This window comes from Siniperca chuatsi, linkage group LG18, assembly GCF_020085105.1.
Source record: "Siniperca chuatsi isolate FFG_IHB_CAS linkage group LG18, ASM2008510v1, whole genome shotgun sequence".
Taxonomy (NCBI): domain Eukaryota; kingdom Metazoa; phylum Chordata; class Actinopteri; order Centrarchiformes; family Sinipercidae; genus Siniperca; species Siniperca chuatsi.
This window is the reverse complement of record NC_058059.1, coordinates 15,866,683-15,881,317: the sequence shown is the minus strand read 5'-3', so window position 1 is coordinate 15,881,317 and position 14,635 is coordinate 15,866,683. Positions and strand designations below refer to the sequence as shown.

At 39.4% G+C, this 14,635-nt stretch overlaps 1 protein-coding gene across 2 annotated transcripts in view; it reads left to right on the top strand.

Annotated features, from left to right (window-relative positions):
* LOC122865837 (transmembrane protein 132C-like) overlaps positions 1–14,077 on the top strand; it is a 154,692-nt gene extending 140,615 nt beyond the window's left edge. For both annotated transcript variants that reach the window (XM_044174743.1, XM_044174744.1), the window contains exons 7-10: positions 366–574; positions 3,798–4,107; positions 10,916–11,107; positions 11,658–14,077. In XM_044174743.1, the coding sequence (XP_044030678.1) occupies positions 366–574; positions 3,798–4,107; positions 10,916–11,107; positions 11,658–12,737 (1,791 nt within the window). In that variant the 3' untranslated portion in view covers positions 12,738–14,077. The remainder of the gene's footprint in view (positions 1–365; positions 575–3,797; positions 4,108–10,915; positions 11,108–11,657) is intronic.
* Positions 14,078–14,635: the final 558 nt, after the last annotated feature.

The window sequence follows — 14,635 nt, the reverse complement described above, 5'->3', positions numbered from 1 at the left end:
GCACACACACACACACACACACACACACACAGAGAAGAAACTGAGCAGACCTGACACTTGAGGTTTCATTGAAGCAATGCCAAATCTTTCCACCCTCCAGCACCTCCGAAGGGGCTGATGACTGAAAACCTTCAACTGGACAAAGAGAACAGAAGATAATCTTCCTCAAAGCGTTTCAAATGACAAATTTACTACTACTACATCTATGATAAATTGTAGAATAATTATATTGAAATGACTTATAAAGAACTTGAATACTTTGTCTTTTGTCCAAGTTTTCAGTCTCAAATTAATTCTTCTTTCTTTATCTCTTTGTGTCTGTCTCTCATCTTGCCGCCTCTGTCATTTTCCCTTTTTTTCTCCAGGTGTCAGAGCGATGTGACTATGTGTACGTCAATGGGAAGGAGACAAGAGGAAAGAGCAGGGTGATGCTGAACTTTACCTACAGTTTTCTGAGCGCCCAGCTCGAGATGAGTGTATGGATGCCCCGCCTGCCCTTGCTCATCGATGTGGCAGACCCCGAGCTCAGCCAGATAAAGGGCTGGAGGGTCCCTGTTAGTATGGGCAACAGAAGGTAAGGCTTGGTTGTCTATTGCATCTATACTGTTGCATGTTGTATTATTTATTATTGTTAAATTTACCCCCATTTTGGATTGAACACTGCAGCACTACATCAGCAGCTATAAGGCATCTATTTCCAGCACAACAAACTCGATACTTGCTTCTTAAACACTAGACTCTTGAACAAGCTAAACCATTGGTCCACAGGAAAAATACTTTTTGTCTAGTGGACAAAGTCTAAATTTCTTTATTTAGGTCATTAACCTGAGAGGTTTTTAACAATCCCTGCATGTGGATCTGAATCACATTCTTCACTTGGTAAAATAAAAGGAGGCTACAATAAATTGGCTTGGTAGTGTTGGTGCAGACATATGAGGCATAAAATGCAGGCGCAGCTGCAGAGGTGGTATAATGAGTGTCTAATAATTCATTGGACTGGTTTCCCAAAAGGTACTTATGCTGAATAAGAAATGAGTAATAATTTTGAGCATTACAGAGTGTGAGGCTGAAAAGTGACACAGTGCGCAATGATCTGTGCGGCGCATCGTGAGTTGTACAAGATGGTTGTAATAAAAATATTTAAATTTGTGATTTTTCTTCAAATATGAATATGGCTGATTAAAATAGAAATAAACCGATTCAAATTAAAACAGATGATCACTGAAGCACACTGACTAATTTACATTTAATAATAGCTATTATAATTATCTTTTACTGTAATCATACAGACAGTAAACTATGGTGAAGACATTAAGCACCGAAACACTAGTGTGCTTGTAATGTAAAAAGGAATTCAGTTCCATATGCCCCAGTGTTTACCCTCTTCATCTCAGCCAGGACATTACATTCACGCATAATTTATAAAACAGTAATTACATGATGTAGCAGTTGGCGCACATACGTCCTATTTATTGTTGGTGATTTGAACTCGATATACTATAAATAGAAACATTGCTGGCATTGAAGTTTTAGTGTGTGAATTTGTAGATTTTGAGTAGGCTAAGCCCCATTTAGCAGTAACAGTAAATGGTTTAAATATATAACTATCATATGCGTGAAACTTCTGTACAGAAAACATCTTTTTAAAAGTACATTCCTGCCACAAAGTCACTGTGTCATTTCCCATTGGCCTACACCCCACAGGGTGGCACTCTAACACAAATACCCCCTGCTATATATGCCTGATCACATCAGTCATGCCTGTCAAGTGCATCACTGCATGAAGAATGCATATTATGTGAAGTTTATGTGCATATTTGTAAGAGAGGGGTAAAAAAAACAAAGAAGAGAAAGCTAAATTAAGAAAGGAAAACGTTTTCTTGGCACAGGTTTATCAATGCATCCTCCGACTTTGTGTGCGCTCATTCACATAAGCGCGTAAGCCACCTCATTAGACTCCGACACCTTGGCTGACCTGTCACTCACTGCTATAAACATGACCTGACCTCATGTTTCTGTTGCCAGCCACAAATGTCACCTTGGTTTAGATTGCCGTCCCCTCTGCCGTCCGTCTTCCACTGATGTGGAATAGGGGAAGGGGAGGGGATGGTGAAGGGAGGTTAGGAACTGAGCCAAGCCATTGGGCCACAGCATGTTAACCTGTCAGCCCGTTTTTCTGCCTGACCGGCCATGCCTCATTAAACCTAATGGAAACTGTCACTGTCACTCCCCCCGGCCACCTGACTGTTAGAGAGAGAAATGCAGAAATGCAGGCAGAGCTCGAAAGAGTAAGAGAATAAAGGTGAGAGAGAGAGAGAGAGTTGAAAAATAGATTACAGGGAAGTCAAGTTAGAAATTGATGTGAGAAATATAGAGTGAGAGCCAGGCATGCAGTGTGAGAGAGATGACAATGACAATGCACAGGACAACAAAATAGACCTATATGCAGTGATAAAGAGTGATGTAAGATGAAGTGCGGATGGATAAGAGTGATGTATATGCCTCATAGCCATAGCTGTCATAGATGTTTCTCTTCATCGTCAACCTGAGTAACTCTTTGGAGCGGATCCATTTCCCAAGGCCACATTTTACCCATCACTGTAGTTCCCACAGCTCAGCCAGGAGACCAAAAAGTACAATGTGTTGTTCAATAGTATGTATTATAGTAGCCAAGGGTGCAGTTTGTGTCTACAAGCAATTATCATCTATTTCTGGAAAGAATTGGAACCTACAACTTTTGGGAGGTACAGTAAATACCAGTTAATCATGAAGTAATATAAACTGCTTCGAAAATACAATACAGTAGAGCAGAATAGAATAAAATGGACCCTTATTGCAGCCAAGCAGGATATCATGTGTTTTATCATATCATGTGTAAATTTGTATTTACTTTTTTAATGTTACAAAGCACAGTAAAACGTGTATCAATCATCTGGGTGCCATATAAATGTTGCATAGTAATGGCTTTGAGACTATATTTTAGCTTTTTTAAATGGTACTATTCTGTCTATTTGTATCAATGTTTGGATGTCTTATTAGGTCCACAGTGGCACCTATTAGCCCTCTTCCATAATTATTTTAAGCATTTCTTCAATTTTTCATTAAAGGGTTGTTTGCCCCTTCCTTCCTTTCCTACCTTCTCCAGTCTAATGTGGGTCTGTTAATGTAATAAAAGGCCAGACAAAACTTGACTTAAATAGGAGGTAAAGAATAGAACAAATGGGTCACAAAACCCCCCTACTGGGTTTGCAGCTGTTTTATCCAGTCTATGGTTTACAGAAAATTCATTTTTTACAAAACATATCTTCTGAGATGGCTATATCTGCAAAGTGTTTGCCGTGGGCCAAATAAATGGCAGACATACAGCAAAATATCAGTTGCCCTTTTAAATAAAATGAGAAAGTAAGCAAGGCAGCAGTTTGTCTCTGCAAGATGTTTTTAATGGAAAACACTGGGAGCCTACGATTTTCGGGAGGTCGGGAAAACCTGCAGCACAACAGACAGAAGAGGCTTTGACTGCAGTAAATACATCAGAGGGTTTAGACTTTATGGGCATTAATGGTGATAAGAAAAAAAAATGAATTACATTGAATTGCGATAGGAAAAAGTAGAATTATACTGGTGATAACCTTCAAAGTATCTTTTTCTGCTGAGGACTTCTCTTGACACAAAGAGCTTTCACTACTTATAGCTGAAGCACACTTCTGCTATCTGCCTCTATACTCCTCACTGTTATAAGTAATTGATCTGTGCTTCATTCCCATTGCTCATGTGCCCCTCTTTTCCCATTGCTGTAGGTATGAGAGGGTCACTGATGACAAGGACGAAGATAATGCAGCTGATGAGAGGACAGAGAACAGCTGTGTGGCCCAATATCAGAGCACCACCCTGCGTGTCCTCACACACTTTGTGGCAGATACCGGAGAAGTTAGAGGAGCCACGGAGGAGGACGGGCTGGGCCAGCAGAACTTCCTGCTGGGTAGTGACTGGCAAGTGGAGGTGACACAACTGGTCAAGGACTCTCTGAGGGTGGAGGACCCAAAGGTTGCACAACTGCTGGAGGGACAAGTCCTAATAGGACTGAGCGTTGGAACCACCAAACTACAGGTTGTATGTGTGTGAATTTTGCCTGTGTGTTTTGGTAACCTGAAAAGCAGACTGCGTTGCCATTTAGTTTCACTTCATTATTCAGTCCAACATCATGCTCATGTTCATGTTAGCCATTTTCTGTTTGGGTGGGGGTGGGGGTTATTTTGTCCAACCAATCAGTGGTGACTGACACATCCGTCTCGTCGACATAATTTTCAGTCGACACAGAAGCTGCAGTAGCTATTGCTAGGAGCAGCAAATTAAATGTTTGCCATGTGAATGAATGGAATATACTCATTTAAACGTTGTTACTTCTGTAAGTCAACTTAGAACATGTAAAGCTGAGTCAGATCTCATCCATGCTTGTTGCCATTTTTGTGGCAATTTTTCTGTTGTTAGTTTTCTGACTGACACAGGATGACAACATCCCCATTCTTAATCCTGCATACAAAGCTCTGAATGGCTCAATTGTTTTTCCAAACAAGGAAAGTGCCATCAGCGAGCACAACACCAGACTTATTTGAATTGTTGAAGAAATCATATATATGGCGTGCAATGCAGAGGTCTGGAACTAGGCTGTTGTTTTAGGAAAGTCATAGAGAAAATTCCCACAGAAGAAAGCCTGTCACAAAATACTGATTTGGATGCACGGTGTACCTTCTTTCTGTTTACAACCTGATATTAAATGAACAAAGCAGAGAGGAGAAGTGCCACTAATCAATATTTTCTATACCAACAATGGCTCAAAGTGGTTGCTCGTAGTGACGAAGCTACGCGGAAATTATCACCTAACTCTGCAGCTCTACAAGATTTTTAGCCTCTTTGAGCCCATTGTTTTGGTTGTACAGCTCACAAACTCCACTCTTATAAATCCTGTTTCCTGCAGCAACAAGCATGTGTTTACAGCACAAAAGCTCTGATAAACTCTCATGTATACTACCCGTCCAGCACAAAACAGCAGACAAAGTTAACTACTAGCAGGTGAACATAGTCGAGCATCTATGAACTAAAATCCAGCTATTTTTCAGAGGGGTTGGTGGAGACAGAAATATTTCTAAAAGTCAGTCATCAGGTAGGCAGAATCATGACTCTGAATGAATGCTAATGTTGCCCCGTCTGCTGTATGTATAAAATAGGCAATTCTTGGCAAACACATAAGATGAAAATATGAGTTCTTGAGTTCTTCTGCCCCTAAATGGCCAGAAAAAAATAGAATTAATGTAGCTTTAAATAAATAGTTTGCGTTAGAGTAAAACTAGAAAAAATACAAAGAAAGGGATTGGAAGTAAGCTATATGTATAGAGAATGTAGAGTAAGACAAAACAGGTTTGGCAGTGGAAAGTGATTGCAGCTTGGCACAAACACAAACCTATCATGAGCTGACAGAGAAACATGCCTTCTTGGCACATCTAACAAAAGCTTGCATCTTTCTTTCTCTCCCTCTCTATCTCTCACCACACACACAAACACTCAAAATCCTATTTATCTAATACTACAACCAGGTCTTTGCTCAGGACGGCACGTGTGCCCGCTCACACTGTAAATCAACATCAACCTGGCATTTACAAGATAGCACAACACAGAACAACACGTTGTTGAAGCACTGGATTGGAATCATAATCTTATTTATAAATTGAAGAGCTGTGTGCACTGCAGGAGTGATTATGTGTGTGAGAGAGATAGTCCTGTTTCACTGTTGGCCAGGACATGGTTTAAATGGAAGGAAAAGTGACTGGAAAGCTATGTGAGATCGCCTTGTGTTAAGTTTGATACCAATGAAATGGGAAAAAAAGAGAAACTGAAAATGTGTGCCATTTGATATCATTCATTTTTCTTCAAAGCTATCTGGTAGATTTACATCTTACTGATTTGTACAGATGTTATACAGTTGTATAAAGGATGAATGGCTCTATAGGCCATTTAACAAACTGTATTATGCTGTAGCTTGACCACCAGATATGGATCCAGCCCTGATTTTGACACAGTCAGCTCAGGCCAATTCACTAGTGCACTGTGTGTATGATTATATAGTACAGGGGGTGGATTAAATTGGAGGATAACTTACAATGTACTGCAGTTCAAAATAGCAGCCCTGCAACAATATGCTACATTTGTAATGCTTCTAAAGATCAATTGTTATAAAGACTGTGCCAGAAAGGTTTTAATTAAGTTGATTTATTGGCCGAAACATCAGAAAAATTTGAGTCTATAGTTTGTGGTGTTGTTATATTGGATTACATTACCATATTGGTTGCATACAAGAAAAAGATTAGCATTTTGACAGACATGTTGGCACCTTACTATAAAATGTATTCTTACACTTGCTCACTCCGTCACTTCTTTGATTTTAAACACAATCAAGAGTATTGACAATTGTGTTAAGGGGACTGTGACATTTGTTTAATTCAGATCAATTTTAGGTCCAACTTCAAATACAAGTGCTTTCCAATTGTTGACACTGAAATCCAAGTGCAATCACTGCATCTAACTACGGAGGGTCTGTAAAAATACAGGGAATTTTAACCCTTAAGAGATACTTTATTTTATAGTATGTCTCTATGGCAATGAAGGAATTATTTCAGATATGCTTTTAGTTCCTGTCTACAGTGCAGTTTGATCTAGATCTCACAAGGTGAATTATAATTCAAAACTCATACTGTGGTACCTATAAGTGAGATATCGCTCTATTGAAATGCATATTATATGACTGAACATAAAGGTTAATTGTACCACTGAATGCAGACATGATTTGATAGTTAATGTTTCTACTATTTAATCAACAGTTTGTACTCAAAGTGGCAGTTGTGTTTTGAGTCTAGTCTTTGGTATGCTGCTCAGGTGATCTGTGGAAAGGTTAAATCATTCTGAACATGCTCTTGATTTAGGACAGAGCTTTTGGGCTTAAGCCAGAGAAATCATGTAAACACTTAGTGAAATAGACATACAAAGCAAAACATGAAATCAGCTCAATGAACCACTAGGGTTACATATTCAAGTGGCTTTCTTAATTTTCCTAAAAACAACACAACCCATTTCAATATCACCATTTCCTGTGTCCTTTATTTCCCTAGTATTTCATTCACAGTTATTGTGAAGAAAAGCTACATACAGTACACCCCTTGTTTGGCTCCTTGGCATCTCAATCACACTATTAAAAATACAGGAATATCCATGCATTGGCCTTTCAGCAACATGTGCTGCGGATCTGACTAAAATAATCAGCAAATCACAAATGGTGTGTAAAAAGAACAAATATTTGTTTTGCATTTTCCAATATTTGGTTGTACACAATTTATGTTCTTCTACAATATATTTTTATTCAAACATTGTGTAAGAAGAAATATGCAAAGAAGACAGATTGTATTTTATGTGTTCTTTCAAAATTGATTTTGTATTATTTGTATTTAAAAGCCCATCTCAAATGTCTTAAAAGATCAAGCTATTTTTGTAGATAGACAACTGAATAGATTGTTGAATGTAGCTTATCTTCATATCTTCCTAGCAGCCAGTGGTATCCAGTCATTTAGGTCCATTCTAGATAATAAACTACTGTGAATATACCTTTTTATTTTTTTCAGTGTTACCTTAATGTTGAGTGGTAATGCAGTTGGGGATTGATTTCAACAATATACTGCTGATCTAGTCTGTGTTCATGTGCTGGTTGAGGACTCCAAAATCTGAGATGAGAGTTGGCTGCCAAACAGCACTGCCTTCATGAGCAATGGTATCAGAAAGTCAAACCCAGAAGACACAAAATAAGAAAATATGGACATTGTGAAAAGGATTATGTGAACTGGAGAGCACTTTTGTTAAAAAATGGAAGGAGTCCTGTCTCTATCATACAAGAAACATAGTGCTAATACAGTACATGCCCCAATTTCTTAAGGCTTTGAATATATAACGCATTAGGAGTTATTTTGATCCAACGTGTCAATGAAGGACATGGATTTGACAATTAAATGAAAGCCAAGGATTTCAAAAGGCCACTGAGGTATTAGATGATTCCATGTTGGCCATACAATTGGTAATTTGATCATTAATACTGGGTTGCAAGTTCAATGGCGTATCAAGAGAAATTAATGAATCCTTTTCAGCACCGTCCTTCTGGCTACTTGCATGCAAAATACATTTTGTCATTAACCTTTGCAAAAGTGTCATTATGATGAGTCAGAGAGACATGATCTGGGCAACAGATCATTCAATATGTGATATTGTTGGTTGCTCCAGACTAGATCCAGATGCAAATGGGATTTTGTGGGGTCAGGTAGTGAAAGCCCTCTGGGAATTTTGACAGAAATCATACAAGACAAGTCTCTTGACAGCTTTGAATAGAAAGAGGGACGTCTGGAAGGGGTCTTTTAGTGCTCTCTGGGGGTGGAATGAAGCAACCTGTAAACTCTGAAACTGATGTGAGGAAGGGACTTGACATATCTGGTGGGGGACTCTCACGACTATCTAGGCCAAATACAGGACCTGCAATCTCTCTAATGGGGTGGAGGAGAGACACGACATATGAAAATTGGACAAAGGAATCTGATAAAGGGGAGGAGAAGGGATCTGACTACTTCCACAGAATCAAGGAAAGAAGCCTTGACATCTCTGAGAGGAGAGCAGTAGAAAATGGGGACATTTGTTAGTATGTAGTCGGGGTTAGGTTGAGAGGATTGTTCATCTATTTAAGGGATGCAAAAAATGCTCCTGACATCTTGTGGAGAGTTCCGTAGGGGGTTTATAGAGGCACATCCTGGCATCTGTAGAGGAGAAAGATACAGTACATTCTTTTCATTGTTGGAAGTTGGGCAGCTTCTTCTGCTAAGAGAAAGTGATGCGTGGCTTCTTGAACTTTACAGTTAGGTACCCACTTGCTTATATTTCAGTAGCTTAAGTTCCTAGTTAGCAAAGCATGTAGTATCTTTTGAATTCAGTTTGATTTGATTTTAATATAAAGCAAACAGACAATACTCACCTATAATGATATGAATCTAAACGTCCAAAGGTGGAGGTAAAGAAAGTATGATAATGATGCTTGTTTTAGAATACCCTTTGGTTACAAGTGCAACTGCCAGCCAGACTCTTGCATAGTTCAACTTAAACCAGCGATTTTGCCTATGAAGCATTTCCAACAAGCCAGTATCCCATTATTTTTCTGGTGAACATTTTATGGCATTGCTTATTTTGCTTTCCCTTTATCTGTACAAAAAAATACTTCAGAATTCAAGACAACCAAGTGTGCATGTTTAATTGTTAGTGTGAAAATATCTGATTCACAATCACCACCAGCCTGCCTTTTTAACCTATGTCAGAGATAAGGTTAAACCATATTTCCCTTTTTGTGAGACTACACTGATTTTTAGCTGTGTTTAACATTCAAGGATATCAGTTTCACTGTGTGGGAAGCAAAAGGGAAAACGAAAAGAGGTAAACAGGAAGAAAACAAGGAAAAGGGTCTGTACAAATCAGGCAGTGATCGGTGCTGACAGTTCATTATGGATGGTAAATGCGGCCATGCGGGGGCGGCTGGAGGAGAGACACGAGCCCTAATTGGAGCGGATGGGAGGGATTCTCATCTCATAACAATATCACAACTATTTACATGCTTACACCTCTGGCAACTCAGGGAGGTGGAGAATGTATTAGAAGGGTGGAAATGATTTATATATGTTTGCATGTGAGTTTAGGAGCGTTTTTATGTTAGTGTTTGTTTATCCTTTACTTAATATAAGAGTTTATAATACAGTAGAAGTGCAATTTCTTTTGTTCCATTTACATACATTTTTATTGACCTAGTACACAAACAAGTATAGGGAGACTGTCCTCCCAAGAAAAATAACTTCATCTGTCGTTCCAGCAAATGCCCAAAAAAGACATTTTACCTTCAGGTATAAAAGCCCAGTAGCAGCCGTAGTAATTATGACTCTTGGCCAATGGGAGCAAAGGAGGAAGTCGGTTAACAGTACTGTCCACAGAGGAGGTTGGGGTGGATGGATAAACAAACCGTCTGACTTAGCCATGGGAGACCACTGTTGGTTCCCGGTGTCCACGTTGGTTTCATTTAACGATGATCGTTCCTTAACCTTAGTAGGTATTCTTGTAACCATGACAATGAAGGTCCCCTAACCTTAACAAAGTAGTCATTTTAACCCAAACCAAGATGTTTTTCTAACCTTAACAAAGTACTTATTTTAACACAAACCGTGATCTTTCCCTAACCCTGTTCTAGTGCCTAAAAATAACCAAACCTTACCCATACGATTGTCAGATACTATTTATTTTTCCAACCATGACTCTAACAGTTTTGGAAGGCACAAACAAATTATGTCATTCTGTCAAAAGGGGCGTCAGATTAGAAAAGGCTTCTATGTGTTGTTACAAACAACATATTTTGTCATTCAGTTTGGAGGACTTTTTGAGCGTAGGTATAGGTTAATATTTCACATAAGGGAGAGAATATGTATTTTTGGGTTTTCTTTAAGGCTCAGTTTTATAGTGAACTATAAGGTCACGTTCCGTTAAAGCTGTAGGCGGATATGTGTGTGGACATTTGTTTTGATATCAGTTTATTTTTGCTTTGCATACCACTGGAACCCAGAGATTATGACCAAATTCAAAGAAGGAATTACAAAGGCATTTCTTGACAAAACTCCATTTAGAGTGCAGGTTTCAGCTTGCAGGGCTTTCGGGATTGGACATCTTATCATCTACAGTGACATAATTGTCAACAACAGTGGTCACTAGCAAATTGGCTCTTCCTCTTCATTCACAGTAACAATGCCATCTCAGATCTTAATGGACTATCGTGAGTAGCAAGTGTTTGCGTGTGTTGCAGGTGCTGTGCCCTCTGACGTCATCGGTCCTGGCTGAAAGGAGCATCAGGGTGCTGGATGATAAAGTGAGTGTGACAGAGCTGGGTGTGCAGTTGGTGTCTGGACTCTCTCTGTCCTTGCAGCTCAGCCCAGGCAGCAACAGGGCCATCGTCGCCACTGCAACCACGCAGGAAGTCATTGAATCGCTCAAACAGGTACAAATTCAAGGCATCCAAATATCTTACAGCATATTACATTATTAATCATTCCTTAACCTACCACAAGAAGAAGGAAAGTCTAATTTTCACTGTATTAGCACTGTACTATGCATTGTATTTGGCTTACAAGTTCAGAGCTGAATCAGGGTTATTATGGAGTCTACTGTATGATATGCAATGTAATTTTTCCTTTTTAATTAATTCACTCTTGATATAGTGAAGCCATCTCTTTGATTTGCATATCCAACCACTGAACTGAACAGCGCTGTTATTCCTGTAATTATACTTTAAAATGGAAAAAGGCTACCATCTCTTCCCTTGGAAAAGAATATTTGGCTTTCAGGAGAATAGTTCATATCCACTCTATTGTTTCTATGAGCCTTTCTACTGCAATTAAGGCTCACTTTAGCTTCCACCTGTTTTATTTTCCAGTCATTATGCATTAGCTGTAAATGTGCAGATTAGTGTTTTTGGAGTTATTTTCGGGGTTATTTGGGTTACTGATGTTGTACTGTACCAATTTCTGTTTGTATGTGTATTTTCTTAGGAGTCCCTCATCAGTGCTTGGCTACAGTTCAGTGATGGATCCATGACTCCTCTAGATAACTACAACCCTGCCCATTTCACCCTGGCAGCCACCTCTTTGGATGAACAGGTGGTGGTGGTGCAGCGCAGTGAGGCATGGAAGTGGCCCATCATTGTTGCCAAGGGCGAAGGTCAGGGTTTGCTTGTGCGTGTTGAAATGAGCCCATCAGAAGTGTGCCAGAGAGGAAAACGACGTACTATCTTAGCCACTGGAATGGCAAACATACAAGTAAGGTTTGGTCAGCCAGAGGAGCAATACAGACAACCAGGAGACCGGCGAACACGTCCTGATCCTCCATATTATGGCGGATCTATCTCTGACATGGAAACTGGGTTAATCAACCATGGAGCCACTACCATCAGGGGCCATGTCCCAGTGAGATCTAATGGGGGCCGTCTATCAGCAGATAGCGGGGCAAGGGTCCCAAGCGAATTCTCTGAATATCCAGACAAAGCAGAGCTGCCTCGTAGCCGCAGCACTGATGAGGACTTGTTGCCATCCCGACGAGGCCTGACAGACCTGGAGATTGGTATGTATGCCCTGCTGGGAGTCTTCTGCTTGGCCATCCTGGTTTTTCTCATTAACTGCATCTCTTATGCATATAAGTACCGTAGCAAGCAGTTGTCCCTGGAGGCCCCAGAAGCAATGCCCCATGCCCACGACTGGGTTTGGTTGGGCCAAGAGGAGGGGCTATGTCTGCAGCAACAGCAAGACGAGCTGGGTGGAACCCTAGAGGAAGGTAGTCAACTATTAAATGGAGGCGTCCAGCGTGGTAATAATGGTGTGGGAGGCTGTAGTTCAAGTGGGAGGGATCACAGGAATGAGTCGCTTAACTCACCCACCACCAAGAGAAAGAGGGTGAAGTTCACCACCTTTTCCAACATCAAGTCCAGTAATGGATGTCCAGTGCTCAGCCCATTAGCACTAGTGCAGACCAGCGAGATAAAATGGGTATGTCCGGACATCGAGCTTGGGGACTCAAAGGATCTTAGGAACTACATGGAAAAGCTTAATGAGAATGCAATTAAGAACACTGCATAGGGTGTACTAGGTGTTTTCAATGAACTAAAGAGAAACTCACCTGAATGCCTTCAGAATAAGGAAGGAATGAGGGTTGGAGGGAGGAACGGAAAGAGGAAAAGACTAAGAGGTCCAGAAAACAGACTGGGGCTGCTGTTAAACTGTACCTCGCCATAACAACAGGATTGTGCATTCAGCCTCTGTTGTTTCTATGACAGTATTCAGAAAGGGTAAAGCAACGGACTGCAATGAGACATGATTTGCCACGACACCACAGCATAGTTATAAAGGGGAAAATGTGAACTTGATATTGTTGCTTAACTTAAATGTACGTTGTTTGTCTTTAATTGAGGTCCAATTTCCTTTTCTATGCGCCATGTACTTGTTTTATGTTTTCTTTTTTAAATCATCATGTTTTAATGTTGTATTTGTTGTACTTTTTGGCGCTTTGTTTTTTTTTTTGTTTTTTTTTTTAAAGAGTTGCTGTATGCTCTGTACCACATGTCAGCAATTATAGATTCTAGGAGAGAAGAGTGAAAAGCAATTTTGTATTGTATATAAATGCAGAGTTTGATTTGAAGGTATTATATGTATAGTAACATTTTGTAAAGTGCTGTTTGGTTTTCGTTTGGTTTGTAGTTTAGTTTTTGTTTTGTTTTGTCTCCAGAAACCAGATCCACGCATGATATTATTAAAGAGGAGGCATGTGTGTCTGATCTGGTACCTGAAATGAAAGTGTGTAGATAACTAATACCAATATCTCTGGAGACAAGTTAGTTTAATATTATTATATTCATTAATCATGGAGCTGAGTTTTGGGTTGTTTTCAGTATGTTGATTTTGGTTTAAAAAGTTTTGTTAGCCCGTACATTTTCCCTTCTTGTGTTCATGTTTGATCTTTGATTCAGTTGAATACTTCGCATAAAAGTAGACATTTTACACTACTTTAAATCTTCATACGGCCTGATATTACGATTAGAAAATAAATGAGTTATATTAAACAGAAAAACACTGATCACCATCAAGAGAATCAACAGACAATCACATAAATAATGTATGGATCAATTCCTTCATTTATATTGTTCCATAAAAATCAGTCCAGTTTACAGTTTGTATGCCTGAATTAGGTGGAGACCATAAACACACTTCATTTCCTAAACTACTGTATATGACATTTTGGATCCCAGAAAAAGAGTCATGACAGTGAATGAACAAATGATCACAAACTGTGAAATGAAAGCCCAACGTCTGACCTCTTCTTCCTTTTATCATATGTCAGTATTTGGTCAAGTCCATCGTTTTCTATCTCTGTTTTAAAATTGGCTGCTGGACTAATTAAAACTGAAGGTGACTCTTCTCCATCATGCTGCTGTGTGATTCATTGGTCTGGCTGTTGTATTCTTCTGTCTAGTTTTTGCTCATCTGACTGGTTTATGCGAGTACACAGACAGTGGCTTCATCAAATATCAAAATGAAGTGCCTGTTGTTGTTGACAGTCGGTGCAGCTGCCAGCTGAAGCAGGAGAGATAAGTTATCTTGCACCTATCATCCCACCACTCTAAACCACCACCACATTCAGATATTCATGTAAATACTCTACCCAATGTATATGTGTTAATTTATCTGTGAAAGACAAAATGGTCAGGTAAGAGACAGCTTTTCTGTTATTTGTTTTACAATAATGTTTTAAAATAATGATGGATACTGGTAATAATTTACTGAGTTGTTGTACGCCACACTGTGATTAACATTAGATAAAAAGCGAAAAACAAAAGGCAAAAGAAAATGTCTGATTAATAAAATTCAAAGTGTGAACTTATAGGAGCCAGGTGCAAGAAGGGTGTCATTAAAAGCTCAAAAAAACCTTGTTGTCATCCCAGATACTAAATGGTAATTCATGAGAACCATCAGTGGAGGAA